Below are 15,333 nucleotides of genomic sequence, written 5' to 3' on the forward strand. Positions count from 1 at the left end.
AAGACATCTGCATGAGTAAAATCTTTATTGCATGCACAGGACTATTTGTCAGAGGGTTCAGTGAAACAGGTGCTGAGAGAGTGGTCCCTCCACAGACCGCAGGGAGGCCTACCTCAGTTTGACCCTTAATACCAGTCACAGAGTGACATAGGCACCACTACATTTACACAACATTTACACCAGAGCGCTACGGTTCTCCTAACCGCCTCCGAAACGCCCTCCCCCCCCACCCCCCACCCTCCCCCCCCACCCCCCACCCTCCCCCCACAGTTAAAATCTAAAGCCCGTAAAGAGCAGGTGCTAAAAGTAGCCGAAGGAGCCCCTTCACATTCACCCACCTGATGCTTATGAACACGAGCAGTGGGCAGAAAATCGTGTTTCTCACTCGTCAGCAACAGTGTAACAGCTATAGTTTGGAGAGAGAGAACAAAAAACCTATTCTTCTCGTTGACTAATTCATTTCTATGAGAGCCTGTGGAATGTACAACAGGAGAGAAGACACAAAAAGAAATGAAGGATGTAAGAGTGCATGGACACGCGCGCGCGCACACACACACACACACACACACACACGTTTAAATTTGGCAGCACGAAAATCAAGGGAATATGGCAATACTGATGGTTACATAAAATCATTGATATTATCGCAGTAAGTACAAACTTCACAATCAGAATGTCCTTGACCACAATTTCAAACAATAACAAAACCCAAAAAAATAATTAAGACTTCAACATAACCATCAACAAAAATGGCAGTTATATGTTTTATCCCCGGTAAAAAGGTGGACGATGGATCGCAAGAGTTTTTTTTTTCTTTGTCAGTGTTTTAAGAGGAAGGACTGAGAGGGTTGGCATGATGAGGAAAAAAAAAAAAAGTTTGTCTTGGAATGTGTGCTTGGGATCGTCACTGGGAAAACACCAAGCGGAATGATGAAGCCGAATTTTCAATTTGGCAGTGACTGGCCCCGCCCACGTAACTCTCTCCAAACCGAGGATTGGTCCTGAGAAGGGGGGGTGGGGTGGGGGTGGGGGGGCGTTTCCTACATGGCAACCTTGGCGACCTGGTCCTCCAGTTTGGCGATTCTGCGATCCTGTAGGGTCACAAGGTCGCGCAGAGACTTGACCTCTCGGAGCAGCTCCTCCAACTTACCCTCGTTTTTCTGTAGAGAGGTAAGAGGACACCATCACCACCATCATCATCACCACCATCATCATCACCCTCACAACACATCATCACCATCACAACACATCATCACCATCATCATCATCACACTCACAACACACCATCACCACCATCATCATCACCATCATCATCATCACACTCACAACACACCATCACCACCATCATCATCACCATCATCATCATCACACTCACAACACACCATCACCACCATCATCATCACCACCATCATCATCACACTCACAACACATCATCATCACCACCATCATCATCACACTCTCAACACATCGTCATCACCATCAGACAAGGATCTCGTCTCCACTTACAAATACTAAATAAATCTGAAAACATTTAGCATCGCTCCTTTCTACGGTCATCCACATCTACTGTAGTAGTGTGTTATTTCTCTGAAGCTAGCCTTCCCTGTAAATGCGGTTGGCCTATCAACAGTCTAGTCCCACTCCTACTTACTATTGAGGGCTGTGGAGAGGCCTGTTTCTGGGCCGGTGAGGTGTGCTCTGCTTTTGTAGCCGGCTTGCTCTCCAGAACGTTCTTCTTCACCACCTTCAAGTCCCGGTTCTTGCCGGGCACATAGCCGTTCTTCAGGGAGATGAGGATGGGATCTCCGTTCTTCCCCTCGAACCAATCCTCCGCCTCCAGGGCGCAGTCCGGCCCCGCCGTGTCCGGGTAAAGGTCGTCCTGGAACAGGTCCGACTGCGTGCGTGTGAAGGAGAGAGGATGGAGGTGGAGGGAGATAGAGGATGGAGGTGGAGGAGAGAGAGGATGGAGGTGGAGGGAGATAGAGGATGGAGGTGGAGGGAGAGAGAGGATGGAGGTGGAGGGAGAGAGAGGATGGAGGTGGAGGGAGAGAGAGGATGGAGGTGGAGGGAGAGAGAGGATGGAGGTGGAGGGAGATAGAGGATGGAGGTGGAGGAGAGAGAGGATGGAGGTGGAGGGAGAGAGAGGATGGAGGTGGAGGGAGAGAGAGGATGGAGGTGGAGGGAGATAGAGGATGGAGGTGGAGGGAGAGAGAGGATGGAGGTGGAGGGAGAGAGAGGATGGAGGTGGAGGAGAGAGAGGATGGAGGTGGAGGGAGATAGAGGATGGAGGTGGAGGGAGAGAGAGGATGGAGGTGGAGGAGAGAGAGGATGGAGGTGGAGGGAGAGAGAGGATGGAGGTGGAGGGAGAGAGAGGATGGAGGTGGAGGGAGATAGAGGATGGAGGTGGAGGGAGAGAGAGGATGGAGGTGGAGGACAGAGAGGATGGAGGTGGAGGAGAGAGAGGGGATGGAGGTGGAGGACAGAGAGGATGGAGGTGAAGGAGAGAGAGGGGATGGAGGTGGAGGACAGAGAGGATGGAGGTGAAGGAGAGAGGTGGAGGTGGAGGAGAGAGAGGATGGAGGTGGAGGAGAGAGAGGATGGAGGTGGAGGACAGAGAGGATGGAGGTGGAGGACAGAGAGAGCAAGAGGCGGAGGGAGACGGTGAGCGAGGGAGAGGATAGAGGAAGCGAGAAAGAGAGCACAAGGAGTCAGACGGTACAGGTCTATTTTTTGCATGTCATACTGTGTCTTTAAAGTCCAGCTACATTTGAATCAGGTTGGATGTTGCAGTTAACATCTGGTAACAAGAGCAGGAGAATGACCAACCTTCCGGGGAACAGTCATGATGATCGGCTCACACTTTCTCTCATGCAGTTTATAAAACCTAGAGGAAACACATGAAAGTATGCATCTTCATTGAAGGCAGAGGCATGGGTTTGATTCCACCCCGGGTCATTTCCTGTTTGTCCCCCCCCCCCTCTCTCTTTTCCCCAAAATTCCCTGTCACTCTACACTATATATCTATATCATGAAAGCACAAATGCATTAATCTTTAGAAAAAAAGATTCAAGTATTCCTTTAGCAGATCCTTTTATCCAAAGTGCATATAGAACAGGAAGGATTTGACCTCTTGTTCTTCAGTCAAACGCTCTTAAACACCAACACATTCGATCCCCACCGCCCTCTAGTGGACTAAAAGAGTATAAACATCCGATTCTCTCTAGCCTGGACTGGCTGGCGGCCGCTTCGAGTACCTGGCGATCTCGCATTTGTTGACGTCCAGGCCTCTCTTGGGCATGTACCCCATGCCCCTCTGGGGCTCCTTGCTGCTGAAGGTGTTGAGGTAGTGCACGAACGGAGCCTCGTCCGTGATCTCAAAGTAGCGGATGCTGCTGTCGCCCTGCAGGGGGAGAGGACCAACGATGGATAGGGAGAGAAAGGAATAGGGAAACGGGAGAGAGAGACAAGGAGATGGAGGGAGAAATATGGAGCGGTAGAGGAGAAGGAAAAGAGAGAGAAAAAGAGACAGAGAGAGACAAAGAGAGAGAGAGACAGAGAGAAACAGAGAGACAAAGAGAGAGAGAGACGGAGACAAAGAGAGAGAGACAGAGAGAGACAGAGAGAAACAGAGAGACAAAGAGAGAGACAGACAAAGAGAGAGAGAGACAAAGAGAGAGAGAGACATGGAGAGGGAGAAGGTTGGAGAGGAAGAAAGAAGAGAACGTCAGCTCTGGTGAGTGTCCTGATCCGACACTTGAGATCCTAGTTTTTCTTAATCTTTTGTTATTAAACCACCAGACGAAAGCCAAATCTGCCAAAGGGGACGTCCCTGCTGAGGGGGCGGAGCCAGCAGCAGACATACCTTGCCACACAGGTAGACCACGTTGGTGTCGGGGTCGTAGAAGGGCAGGAGGACTCCGTTGCTGGTGTCCATCTCGTGGACTGATATCGGCTCATCCATGCTTTTCTGTTAGCAGAGGAGGAAGATTGTGGTCTGGTAAGATCTGGCTGTTTTTGTGTGTGTGTGTGTATGGTGAGGTAGCGAGGGTTAGTGTGTGTTGTGTATGCATGGTGAGGGGACCAACAGGTTTAAGGATAGTGTGTGTGTGGCGAGGGTTAGACCTACAGGGTTAAGGATAGTGTGTGTGTGTGTCTGTGTGTGAGAGACCTACAGGGTTAAGGATAGTGTGTGTGTGAGGCGAGGGTTAGACCTACAGGGTTAAGGATAGTGTGTGTGTGAGGCGAGGGTTAGACCTACAGGGTTAAGGATAGTGTGTGTGTGTGTGTGATTGTGAGGCGAGGGTTAGACCTACAGGGTTAAGGATAGTGTGTGTGTGTGTGAGAGACCTACAGGGTTAAGGATAGTGTGTGTGTGTGAGACCTACAGGGTTCCACAGGGCTAGCTGCCGCTCGCTCATGCGGCTGAAGCCGGTGGTGAAGATGTTGCCGTCGGCGAGGAAGATGGCTCTCATTGGTCGAGCTCCCTCGTGGGCCTTGTCCTTCTCCTGGAAGAGAGACAGCACGGCCTTGAGACAGCGGGTGACAGTGTGTGTGTGTGTCTAGGTGGACTGTGTGTCTGTCTGTGTGTGTGTGAGTATCTGCATGTGAGTCATGTGAGTCAGGTGGCTGAGCGGTTAGGGAATCGGGCTTGTAATCAGAAGGTTGCTGGTTAGATTCCTGGCCGTGCCAAATGACGTTGTGCCCTTGGGAAAGGCACTTCACCCTACTTGCCTCGGGGGAATGTCCCTGTACTCACTGTAAGTCGCTCTGGATAAGAGCGTCTGCTAAATGACTAAATGTAAATGTAATGTGTGCTCCTCCGTGTGGTGTAAAAAGAAAAGCCCCTCGCGGGTGCTGGTCTTCTCCGCTCACCGCCACCACCTTCTCCTTGCGCGGGTCGATGACGCGGACCTTCTTGTCCTTGCAGGCCGTGCAGATGAGGCTGCCGTTGCGGCTCCAGCAGGCGCTGAAGATCACGTCAGGGTGCATGTCCTCCAGCGTGATCATGGCCTCGCCCGTGCCCACGTTCCACACGATGATCTGGTTGTCGCAGCCTGAGGGGAGGGTGGGGGGTTAGCATCAACGGGGTTAGCATCAACGGGGTTAGCATCAACAAAGTTAGCATCAACGGGGTTAGCATCAACGGGGTTAGCATCAACAAAGTTAGCATCAACGGAGTTAGCATCAACGGAGTTAGCATCAACGGGGTTAGCATCAACAACCAAGGATCAGGACCAGGGGTATGGGAGTCTGGTGGGGCCCCTACCTGCACTGAGGAGTACGTTGCGGGCAGTGGGGTGCCAGGTTACGATGCCAACCCTCTTGGAGTGTCCCTCCAGCACGACCACGGGCTCCGACAGGGCAACCGTCAGGCCGTTTTCAGGGATCTGCCACACCTGGACACACAAAGTATCTTGAGAATTCGTTACAAAACAAAAATACACCAGAACTGCAGTACAACAAAACACCAGAGGCAAACCTTTCTGGAATGTCATCGAGTGAAACCTTTAGACGTACAACCCACAATATCACTCATCATCAGCCCTATACAGGAGGGGAGGGCCTATGGGTAGAGCTCCGTGGTAGAGATTTTGACTGCATATCAAGGTTCAAATCTCCCTCTGCTAATTGCTTTGGATGAAAGCGTCTGATAAATGAATGCATTAGCCTACATTACACATGGCACTGTGTGAACAAGGTGTGTTGGCTAGGAGCAGCCTGCAGAGGGCAGCAGGGTGATTCTCAGGGGGAAAGGCCCCATCAGAACAGTAAGAGAAGAATCAAGTTGGCATGACAACATGCCTGTGCTTTCACCAGATTTGGGATTGAAATGAAAGACTTGACATACACAGCATTTGATATTATCACTGGTTATCCACTCCTGAGAAAGGCCTTCATGTAAATAATGACTTAAGAGTTTGAGTTAAATAAGATTTTATCCATTATCGGCAACAGTCACATATGCAGATTACAATATCTGCTTATGCAGTCAAAAAAAATTATACTTAGCCAAGATTTTTTGAATGAACTTGTTTAGTTGCCTTCTTCTCCAGCTCAGGCCCATGTGCTGCTGATCAGGCCTGTGCTGTATGCATTTATCCATGTGCATTTCAGAAGACCAAATATGTCTAAATAGCACAACCTTTCATGGGGTTGGTCGGATGAGGTCATTCTATCCAAGTATCTGATTTCTGTGTTGAAGACACACAGGGGCTGTGGAGCTCACCAGCGGAGGCGGTAGAATTACAACTCTCACTCAGTGTTCTCACACTGAACCACTTAGGACCAGTTAACCCCATACTAAACGGCTCCTAAGGTTTAAAATAAAATGTTTAAAAAAATTATGTATTTTTGGGGGGGGATTATTTCCCCTTGGTGATGATCTGTGGGCATATGAAGCCTTCTGTGACAGTGCTTGTGGGGAAAAAAGCTATACAAACTCAAATAACTCAAACCGGCCCTCATGGTCAAACCGGCCCTCAGGTCCATACCATGACGGTGCAGTCCTCCGAACCACTGGCGATGACGTGGTCGTTGTGAGGGCACCAGTCAATGTCCAGCACAGGCCCCGTGTGACCACACACGGTCGGGTAGGTCTTGTCTATGCGACCAGTCTGGGGAGAGAGAAACAGGTTAGTGTGGTAGGATTTGTCTTTGAGACCAGTTTGTGGACAGACAGACAGAAGGTGAGTGGGAGGACTAGAGAGAGAGATAATGGAGGGGGGGGGCTGGTGAGAGACTGGAGAGAGAGAGAGAGAGAGCGAGAGAGCGAGACAGGAGAGAGGGGGGACTTGAGGACGGCTTGGTAGAACCAGCTGGTGGAGAAGGTGAAGTCCATAGAGATGCTCATTCATTTCACTTTAGCTGTCATGTCCGTCTGAACATATGGTGCTGGTCCTGAGTTCATGGAGATAACGCTCATCTCCACAATCACTTTTCTTCAACGTCTTTCTTCTTTCAGGACTAAGCGTCACCCCTGATACCGGATTTAAAAAAATTAAGCGTGGACGGGCTGAAATTCCCAACAAAAGGTAATTCAGCCAATCAGTGCTCCTCCAGATGACATCATGCACCTAAAGGTCAAGCGGTGACCTCTGGTTGTCCCCCGGATCAATGACGGATGAGGACAGGCCAGGAACACTCCTTTATTCTCTCTGGGTAATCCTGTCTGACAGACCGGCAGAGGCAGACAGGCAGGCAGAGAGGGCAAAGAGGAACACAGACAGACAGGCAAAGCAGGTCTCAGCCTTCTGCCTGAAGTCACTCCAGGCCTTTGTGTTAGCCCCCCCCCTATCTCTTTCTGTTCTTCTGTCCACCCCCCTCTCCCTCTCCCTCTCTCTCTGTTCCTCTCCCCCCTCCCCCCCCCCCCTCTTCCTCTGTTCACAAGTTGTTGGGCTTGTGGTGATGTCAGTGACCTCAGCATCTCTACATTTCACACTGATAAAGAGGTCTGCTTTTAACTCTCAGAGTCAGAGCTGTGGCATGTGAGCCAGGCCACCCGATAGCAGCCCGACGTCTTCCGGAGAGAACCGAGCATTTTCGGCTGCGTCGTTTGGTCTGCAGCAAATAGTTGCTGAGCTTGGCGTTCTCCCCCAAAAACTTGTACTTGTCTCTAAACCCCTCTCTCTCCCCATCACACCATTGTAATCAATACACATAGCAGGAAGCACCAGGATTGTTTATGAAATGCAGCGGGGAGGGGCAGTGAGGGGAGAAGGGAGGGGGAGAGAGGGGGTATCTGATCACATGCCCCATGGGGCTACACTCCCTGCCATTACCTCAGTTGTCACGGTAACAACTAGCCAGGAGGGAGGGCAAGAACAGTCATTTTGATTTCTGCTCCCAAAGTGAAGAGGACATGGGCAGGGGGGAGGAAGGGGCTGGAGGGGAGGGAGGGAGGGAGTAGAGGGGAGAGATTGTGGGGGGGAGGGCTCTGTTTGTCCAAGGCTTTCACCAGACATGTAGTATTTAGGATGAATGCTAACACACAGCGGCTGCTCTGTTCAGTATCTCTTCTTCCCCAGAGTTATAATGAAGGGTGTAGATCAGGGGCAGACCCACTGACTGCACGTCGTTTGGATAAAGCATATGCAAGATAGGACACACTAACCTGACTGGCTGGATAACTGAAGCCTACCTGGCTGTTATGGGACATGATTATAGAACTAATTTTACAACAGCCTCGTTTAAACATTTACATTTAGTCATTTAGCAGACACTCTTATCCAGAGCGACTTACAGTAAGTAGAGGGACATTCCCCCCGAGGCAAGTAGGTGAAATGCCTTGCCCAAGGACACAACGTAATTTTTCACTGCCGGGAATCGAACCGGCAACCTTCTGATTACTAGCCCGATTCCCTAACCGCCCAGCCACCTGACTCTAAACCTGTTTTTTCAGAAGCGACCCCTCATATTGAGCTCCCATCGACCTCACCGTTATCCTAGGGAAGATACTGACGAGCAGCCTGCACATAGTTTACAGTGCGCCGTCAACAGCATCAAGATAAATCCAAAATAAATGAACAAATGTTAGCCTGTAAATATTATCTCAGGAAGAGAGGGAGTGTAAGAGAGAGAGAGAGAGAGAGAGAGAGAGAGAGAGAGAGAGAGAGAGAGCGAGAGAGAGAGCAAGAGAGAGAGGGAGTGTAAGAGAGTACGAGAGAGAGGGAGTGTAAGAGAGAGAGCGAAAGAGAGCGAGAGAGCAAGACAGAGAGGGAGTGTAAGAGAGAGAGAGAGACTGTAAGAGAGAGTGAGAGAGAGAGAGAGGGAGTGTAAGAGAGAGAGAGAGACTGTAAGAGAGAGTGAGAGAGAGAGAGGGAGTGTAAGAGAGAGTACGAGAGAGCAAGAGAGAGAGCGTGAAAGTGTGACACCAAGAGGGGGTTGGAAAGTGATTAAAACAAAGAAAAAGACAGATACAAATACACATAGAGAAAGAGAGAGAGAACAGGAGACAGAGGGATGAAACGAGATAGAAAAGTTTGAGAGAGGATGGGAGACTGAGCGAAACAAAGACAGATATATAGCTAGATAGAGAGGAATGGAGGGAGAGAGTTAGGGGTTGAAGACAGGTCACTAACTAGGCTAATCATACAGTCCAGAGGCCTCCAGGCACAAAGCTATATGCTATTGACAGATACACTACATTCAAACTCACACCTCTACAGGCGTTGCCTGGCTTATACCCCAGCCTTATACCCCAGCCTTGCAGGTTCAAATCCCCCAGAACTGTATGGGGCTTTGGATAAAAACCTTAATTAATACATTATTATTATTATTATTATCATCCAGCTTCAGGTCTGCAAGCCGTGTAGTTCATCTTCTGTTGTTGCCACACTAGCTGGAAAATCGTGCTATACAGTAGCTTATATTTACTGATCAACCATGTGGCCTATTTGTGTCTGCCACCCCTCCCCCAGTCCGTGTCCCCGGGTCAGCCAGGCAAGCCTAATAGTGGGCGGGGGTGCGTGAAATAGCTGTAATATCACACTGATTAAACTCCATGCATTGTCTGTGGTTCACACCGGCACCAGGCTGTAACAAGGGGCAGTGTCATGGAGAGAGGAATCCAACTGGGCAATCCAAATTCATTCATTCTGTTTGTGTCACTATTGAAATTTCCTCTGTATTTCATAGGACAAAAAAAACCCGTCATAAAAACACTGAATGAAGTATTTTGGATTACGTCCTCATTTACTGGGAGAAGACACATGAAAAGAAAGGTTTCACGAGGAAAGATTCCCTCTCAAAAATTCAACCCTCTGTCCCAGAATCCACTAGGCAACACATGAATTCAGCCAATGGGGAGAGAGGAAATGGTCCTCTCGGCTGACATGCAAAGAACTGGACTTCCATATATGGTCATGTCTGCTGACAGTGGGCGGGCTCTCATTGAAGGGGGCATCGGAGGAGGAGGAGAAACTCAGGCTGTTGCAGCACGCACGCTTCTCCCTGCAGACGAGCTGCTTGCTCTCTAAAGCCATAACGATGAGAGCATTGCTGTATTTCGCTCTCTCTTTTTGCTACTACATTTTCTTCCGTAATCTCTCACAGATAACGTTACTGAACGTGGAGTGTTAGCATGGACGAACAAACCAAATTTAGGATCGGCCTCTCGTTTGATGGAGAGGAGGAACACAGGAAGGAGAGGAGAAGAGGGAGGGGAGGAAGAGGAGAGGAGGGAGGAAGAGGAGAGGAGGGAAAGGAGGAAGAGGAGGGGAGGAAGAGGAGAGGAGGGAAAGGAGGAAGAGGAGAGGAGAGAAAGGAGGAAGAGGAGGGAGGGAAAGGAGGAAGAGGAGGGAGGGAAAGGAGGAAGAGGAGGGGAGGAAGAGGAGAGGAGGGAAAGGAGGAAGAGGAGGGAAAGGAGGAAGAGGAGGGAGGGAAAGGAGGAAGAGGAGGAGGGAGGGGAGGAAGAGGAGAGGAGGGAAAGGAGGAAGAGGAGAGGAGAGAAAGGAGGAAGAGAGGACACAAACACAGAGACACCTGACAGTGGCGGTCACCTTCTGTAGAGGGAGGACGAGGAAGGCCCCGCCCCCGCTGGCCTCGATGATGAGGGCGACGAACTTGGGGTTGACGGCGCAAAACGAGCTGTCCCATGTGACCCGGGAGACACGGATGTCGTCATAGCACTGGTCGTTCTTCACCGCCTGGCCGAAGACGTGGCGGAACTTACTCTGTCGCACGACTCGCCTGAACATGTCTGCCATCAGAGAGAGAGAAGAAAGAAAAAGAAAAGAAAGAGGGATGGAATCGGGAGGAGGAGAGAGAAGAGAGAAAGGTGTCATAATTACAACTAAGTTCAGCGTTATTCAGGGCTGGCGTTTCCCACTGACGAAACCACAGTGGTTCTGCCTGCCTGACCACTACATCATTCAGATGACCACAGCACACACTGAGACACTTACGCAGGACTAAGTGAATGTCCCTGTGAAGTCTCACAAAACCAGATTTACTCCCCAGTCCAGCTGGCCCTGACCAGGGGATAAAGTTGCCTCACCATCACCCCCCCCCGCCCCCCCCCCCCCCCCTTCCACCACCACAAGCCTACACCCCCCCCCCCCCCCTCCCCCTCCATTCTTTGCAGGCTGGTATCTGATTACCCAGCGCGTTCACGGCACATCTCTCCTCCTTGCTAGACTGGTTTACGAGGCCGGCGTTTGCATCTGCAAGCCCCGAGTCCAAGCCAACCCGAACTGGGGTGGGGCTGGACCAGGAGCGGCTGGGCTGAGATGGGGGGGGGGCTTGGCTCGTGTTCATGGTCTTCGTCCACTCAGACTCTCGACCCAAAGGACACCGATACCACTTAACAGGCTCACGTCACAATAGCAGCTAACCACTTCACAGTCCAACATAGCGTGGTCATCTTTTGCTGACTCTGTTTCCTGTCGAAGCAGAAGAGGACCATCTGCAGGAAGTGGAGACGAAACTCCGATCTGCCCGTCACATGGCAACAAGCACCCACTCCCCAGCCCGGTGGTAGACTGTTGACTGCAGACCACGAGTTTGCAGGTTCAAAACACCCCTTCCCAACCCCCCCCCCCCCATACATCGATTTAGATAAAACATCTGCTAAATAAATTACATGAATTATTACAAATTGCCGTCATTCAGCCTTGTTCAGCAAAGAATGCTAGGATGGCCTGTCTACAGTAGGCTGATAGACGGGTTTCAATCAGGGGCGTTTTCAGGGAGCTGGGACATATCACCGGGCTGTTCCGTCGTTCCATCGAAGGTGTGTGAACGAGAAGTGGAGGTTCTGTGTGACATTCTAGCGGCCGTGCCGAAGCACGCCCACTACCCACCTCCTGCCATGACTGCAGACCTCCAGACTGATTACTGGAGCTCAGATATGTTCAGAGAGCCTTTAGTGCTTATTGCTGCTTTCCTCTCCTACTCCCTTCTCATTCTCCTCTCCTCCCTTCTCATTCTCCTCTCCTCCCTTCTCATTCTCCTCTCCCTTCCTCTCCTCCCTTCTCATTCTCCTCTCCCTTCCTCTCCTCCCTTCTCCTCTCCTCCCTTCTCATTCTCCTCCCTTCTCCTCTCCTCCCTTCTCATTCTCCTCTCCCTTCTCCTCTCCTCCCTTCTCCTCTCCTCTCCTCCCTTCTCCTCTCCTTTCCACTCCTCACCTCAGTAGAGGCCAGGGTGTTGTTTCTGTACCAGGCCCTTCTCACCACTCAGATATCCCCCTGGGTGAAATCTTTCAGCAGAGGGCACAGGCAATTCTGATCCATCAGAAACACTCACTGAGTCAAGGCTGCATTAGCAGCTCAGGATGTAGCTGGAGGTTTGTCTGACTGGGGTCAGCATGCTTAAATAGTTTTAATAATAATGCAGCAGACGCTTTTATCCAAAGCAACACAGGGTGGGAGGATTCAAATGATCTGCAGTCAAATGCTCTACCCCTGAGCTATTCCCGGTGACAACGAGTGTTTAAGTGTAGAAGATCTGGTCCGAGGATCAGATTGCACCATCCACAGTGATGGACAATAGAGGATGTAGCTTGATGGTACTGTTGACCGCAAAAAAAAGATTCAGGTTCAAATTCCGCCCTGTACGTCGCTTTGGGTGAAAACGTCTGCTAAATGAACACACTGCATTAGTTGTACATGATCCAGAGGGCTGAACAGGTCCCTGGTCTGGTCTCCTGCACTGACAGACTGTGAATTCTGGGCCGGAACAGTTTGTTCTTTTGATGGTTTTGTGGCCCGGTGGCTGCTTTCGCACTGAGCCCTCCTGGTCTGCGATGTTCTCCTGATCTGTGCAGCGCATGGGTTATTACTTTCCACATGCTGACCTACTTTCCCCCTCAACATGGCATATGACATGACAGGGGCTCTCCAGCCAGGCTGTCTTGACATCAACCACGAACGTTAAGGAGAACATGCCAAACAGTCTCTGGTTTGAGTCAGTTTCATGTTGTCTAAAAAATTTGCTTCAGTGGACACTTGTCGAGGTTGACACAGATTTGTTGTGTCCACCTGAACATTTGCCATTGATTAGGTCACAGAGATATCTATGTGTAGGAACACAGCTGGGATTCCAGATTTGGGTATTATTGTGTCAGTTCCGCAGCATCTTACAAACTCATTAATTACAGAATGACGGTACAATGGGCAAATCTAACAGATCTAATGCACGATCTATCTAATCTCTGAACAGCTGGTTAATATTACTAGCCTCTAGCACCAGTGAGCTCTGCTCCTCCAGAAGCCGGAAATTAATCATTTCATGACCTTTGTGAGACAGCATCATTGAGTGCACATCATTGGAAGCATCATTGATAGCCAAAGAGCAATTACAAAAGCAGTTAGATGAATGGCCATTGAAAGTGACGTGTATGCATAGATTCCTCGAATTCTAACATTGATACACATGAAGTTATGAATGGCGATAGATTGGGACGCAATAATGTGGCATGTGCAGACAAACAATCAATGGGCTCGGTCACACAAGCAATTGTGTAGTGTTTCTTGCTAGTTAGCCTCCCTTGCTAGCTAGCGCTGTGCTAATGATAGCTAGATAGCCATTTCCTTAGCTATCTTTGTGCTTTCCCATTTTTGGGAAAATACTTCACCAGCCAATGAGCATACATGAACCTAGGCTAGAAGTCAAAATCCAGATTTCTGCACGAAGATGTCCATTTAAACACACAGCTAGGTTGATGGATAGTATGCAAGCCAGCTAACACGCTAGCTGCGCTCATTTGGAGAATAGACCACCGCCAGCGAGCTATTATGACGCAAGTGCAGATTGTATCCATGGTTCTTCTGGTTTCTCCCATTCATATCAGCTAGCTAAATGGTGCGCAGCCCTACACGCAAGATGTTCACGCAAGATGTTCAATGCAAAATCGAAACCGGTGAATTTTACTTACCTCCTAAATCTATGCAAGGTTTTCACTCGAACGCGAGGTAATCAATCTGAAAACATGAATATAGGTGATCCCTTATCCGTTTGGATGTCCCTTCTCTCAACAATCGTTTGTCCGTTCTTTCCCTCCTGACTGCAAGTCTATGAACCGGAAGCAACGCCCAGTTCCATCCCCACCTATTTCATTTAAGGCATGAGGATCTTAGCATCCCCAGGATCCTAAAATCATATAATGAGTACTTTCATAAAATGCTGATAATACAAATTATACCAACACTAATAATAATAATCAACTTCACAACAATTACCTAATTTCAAATGAAACCATATGGAAATATCCATGCATATCATGATCATAACTCTTAATCATAATCATTATTCTAACAACCGCAACCCAGGGTTTTATATGTGCTTTTCGTGTTAAGGTTTCTGCACCTGCAATGGGAAAATTACTGTATTTATTCAGTGTTATAGGAGAAAATTATTTTGAAAAAAATAGTGTGGAAATTGAAGTAACCTCCTTGATTTAAAAGAAATATCTACACGCTACAATAATAAACCGAATAAAAACAACAGTGCATCAAGCCATCCACTACTCCAGACTGCTTGCCATCGTTCCAGGATTCTTTTTTTTTACCGTTTTTTTGCTGAGCTTAAGCGACCTCAAGTGGCGATTATTAAGTATCTCATCTTTACCGTTTGAGCTTGTATGACGGACAGACACTTTGCTTACTGTCATCTACATAACGTTCCGATCATATTAACCGCACAGAGGAGCACATTAGTAAACGTAGCTAAAACGTACAATTATGATGATTCCCCCAATGTGCGTAAAGGTCTATTTTCAAATTTATTCCATGTACGTTTTCAGTTCCGAGCCATTGACCAGTTGTGCTTAAATGCAAAATGTGACAAAAATAGCTCCTTTACAACACAGGGTTCTCAGGTGTCAGTGGGTATCTTTAAGGCAGTGACAGATACAGTGAATGATATACCTACATCTATGTGTATATTTAGAGAGAGACAGACAGAGTGAGAGCAAATGAGAGAGAAAGACAAAGAGAAAAACAGAGATAGAAAGGAGGGAGAGAGAATGAGAGAGATAGAGAGAGAGTTTGAGAGAGATAGAGAGATAGATAGATAAATAGATATAGAGAGATAGAGAGTGAGGGAGAGAGATAGATAGATAGATAGAGAGAGATAGAGATAGAGATAGAGTGAGGGAGAGAGAGAGAGAGTGAGAGAGAGAGAGCGAGAGAGAGAGAGTGGAGAAAGAGGACAGCACGTCAATAAAGCCTCTACCTTTCTTGGGCGGAGGCTTGGCCTCTGGTGGCCTCTCCGTGGGCTTCTTCGTGGCGTCGAAAGTCTTCTTCATCTGGGACACCTTGAGGCTGGATCCCTGCTCGCTTGGCCCGCTGTCGTTCCTCATGTCTGGGCCTCTAAACGAGTCCCTGTGACGTCTGACCT

General features: G+C 49.1%; 1 protein-coding gene across 1 annotated transcript; it reads right to left on the bottom strand.

Annotated features, from left to right (window-relative positions):
* Positions 1-266: 266 nt before the first annotated feature.
* coro1cb (coronin, actin binding protein, 1Cb) lies at positions 267-14,001 on the bottom strand. Its single transcript, XM_067250485.1, has 11 exons — positions 13,871-14,001; positions 10,497-10,696; positions 6,492-6,614; positions 5,267-5,396; positions 4,873-5,054; positions 4,386-4,505; positions 3,863-3,967; positions 3,255-3,400; positions 2,827-2,884; positions 1,652-1,894; positions 267-1,160 (listed from the first exon to the last, which is right to left on the bottom strand). Exons 2-11 carry the CDS (start codon positions 10,692-10,694, stop codon positions 1,041-1,043), a joined length of 1,425 nt encoding a protein of 474 aa, XP_067106586.1. The 5' UTR covers positions 10,695-10,696; positions 13,871-14,001; the 3' UTR covers positions 267-1,040.
* Positions 14,002-15,333: the final 1,332 nt, after the last annotated feature.

This window comes from Osmerus mordax, chromosome 14 (assembly GCF_038355195.1).
Source record: "Osmerus mordax isolate fOsmMor3 chromosome 14, fOsmMor3.pri, whole genome shotgun sequence".
NCBI lineage: Eukaryota > Metazoa > Chordata > Actinopteri > Osmeriformes > Osmeridae > Osmerus > Osmerus mordax.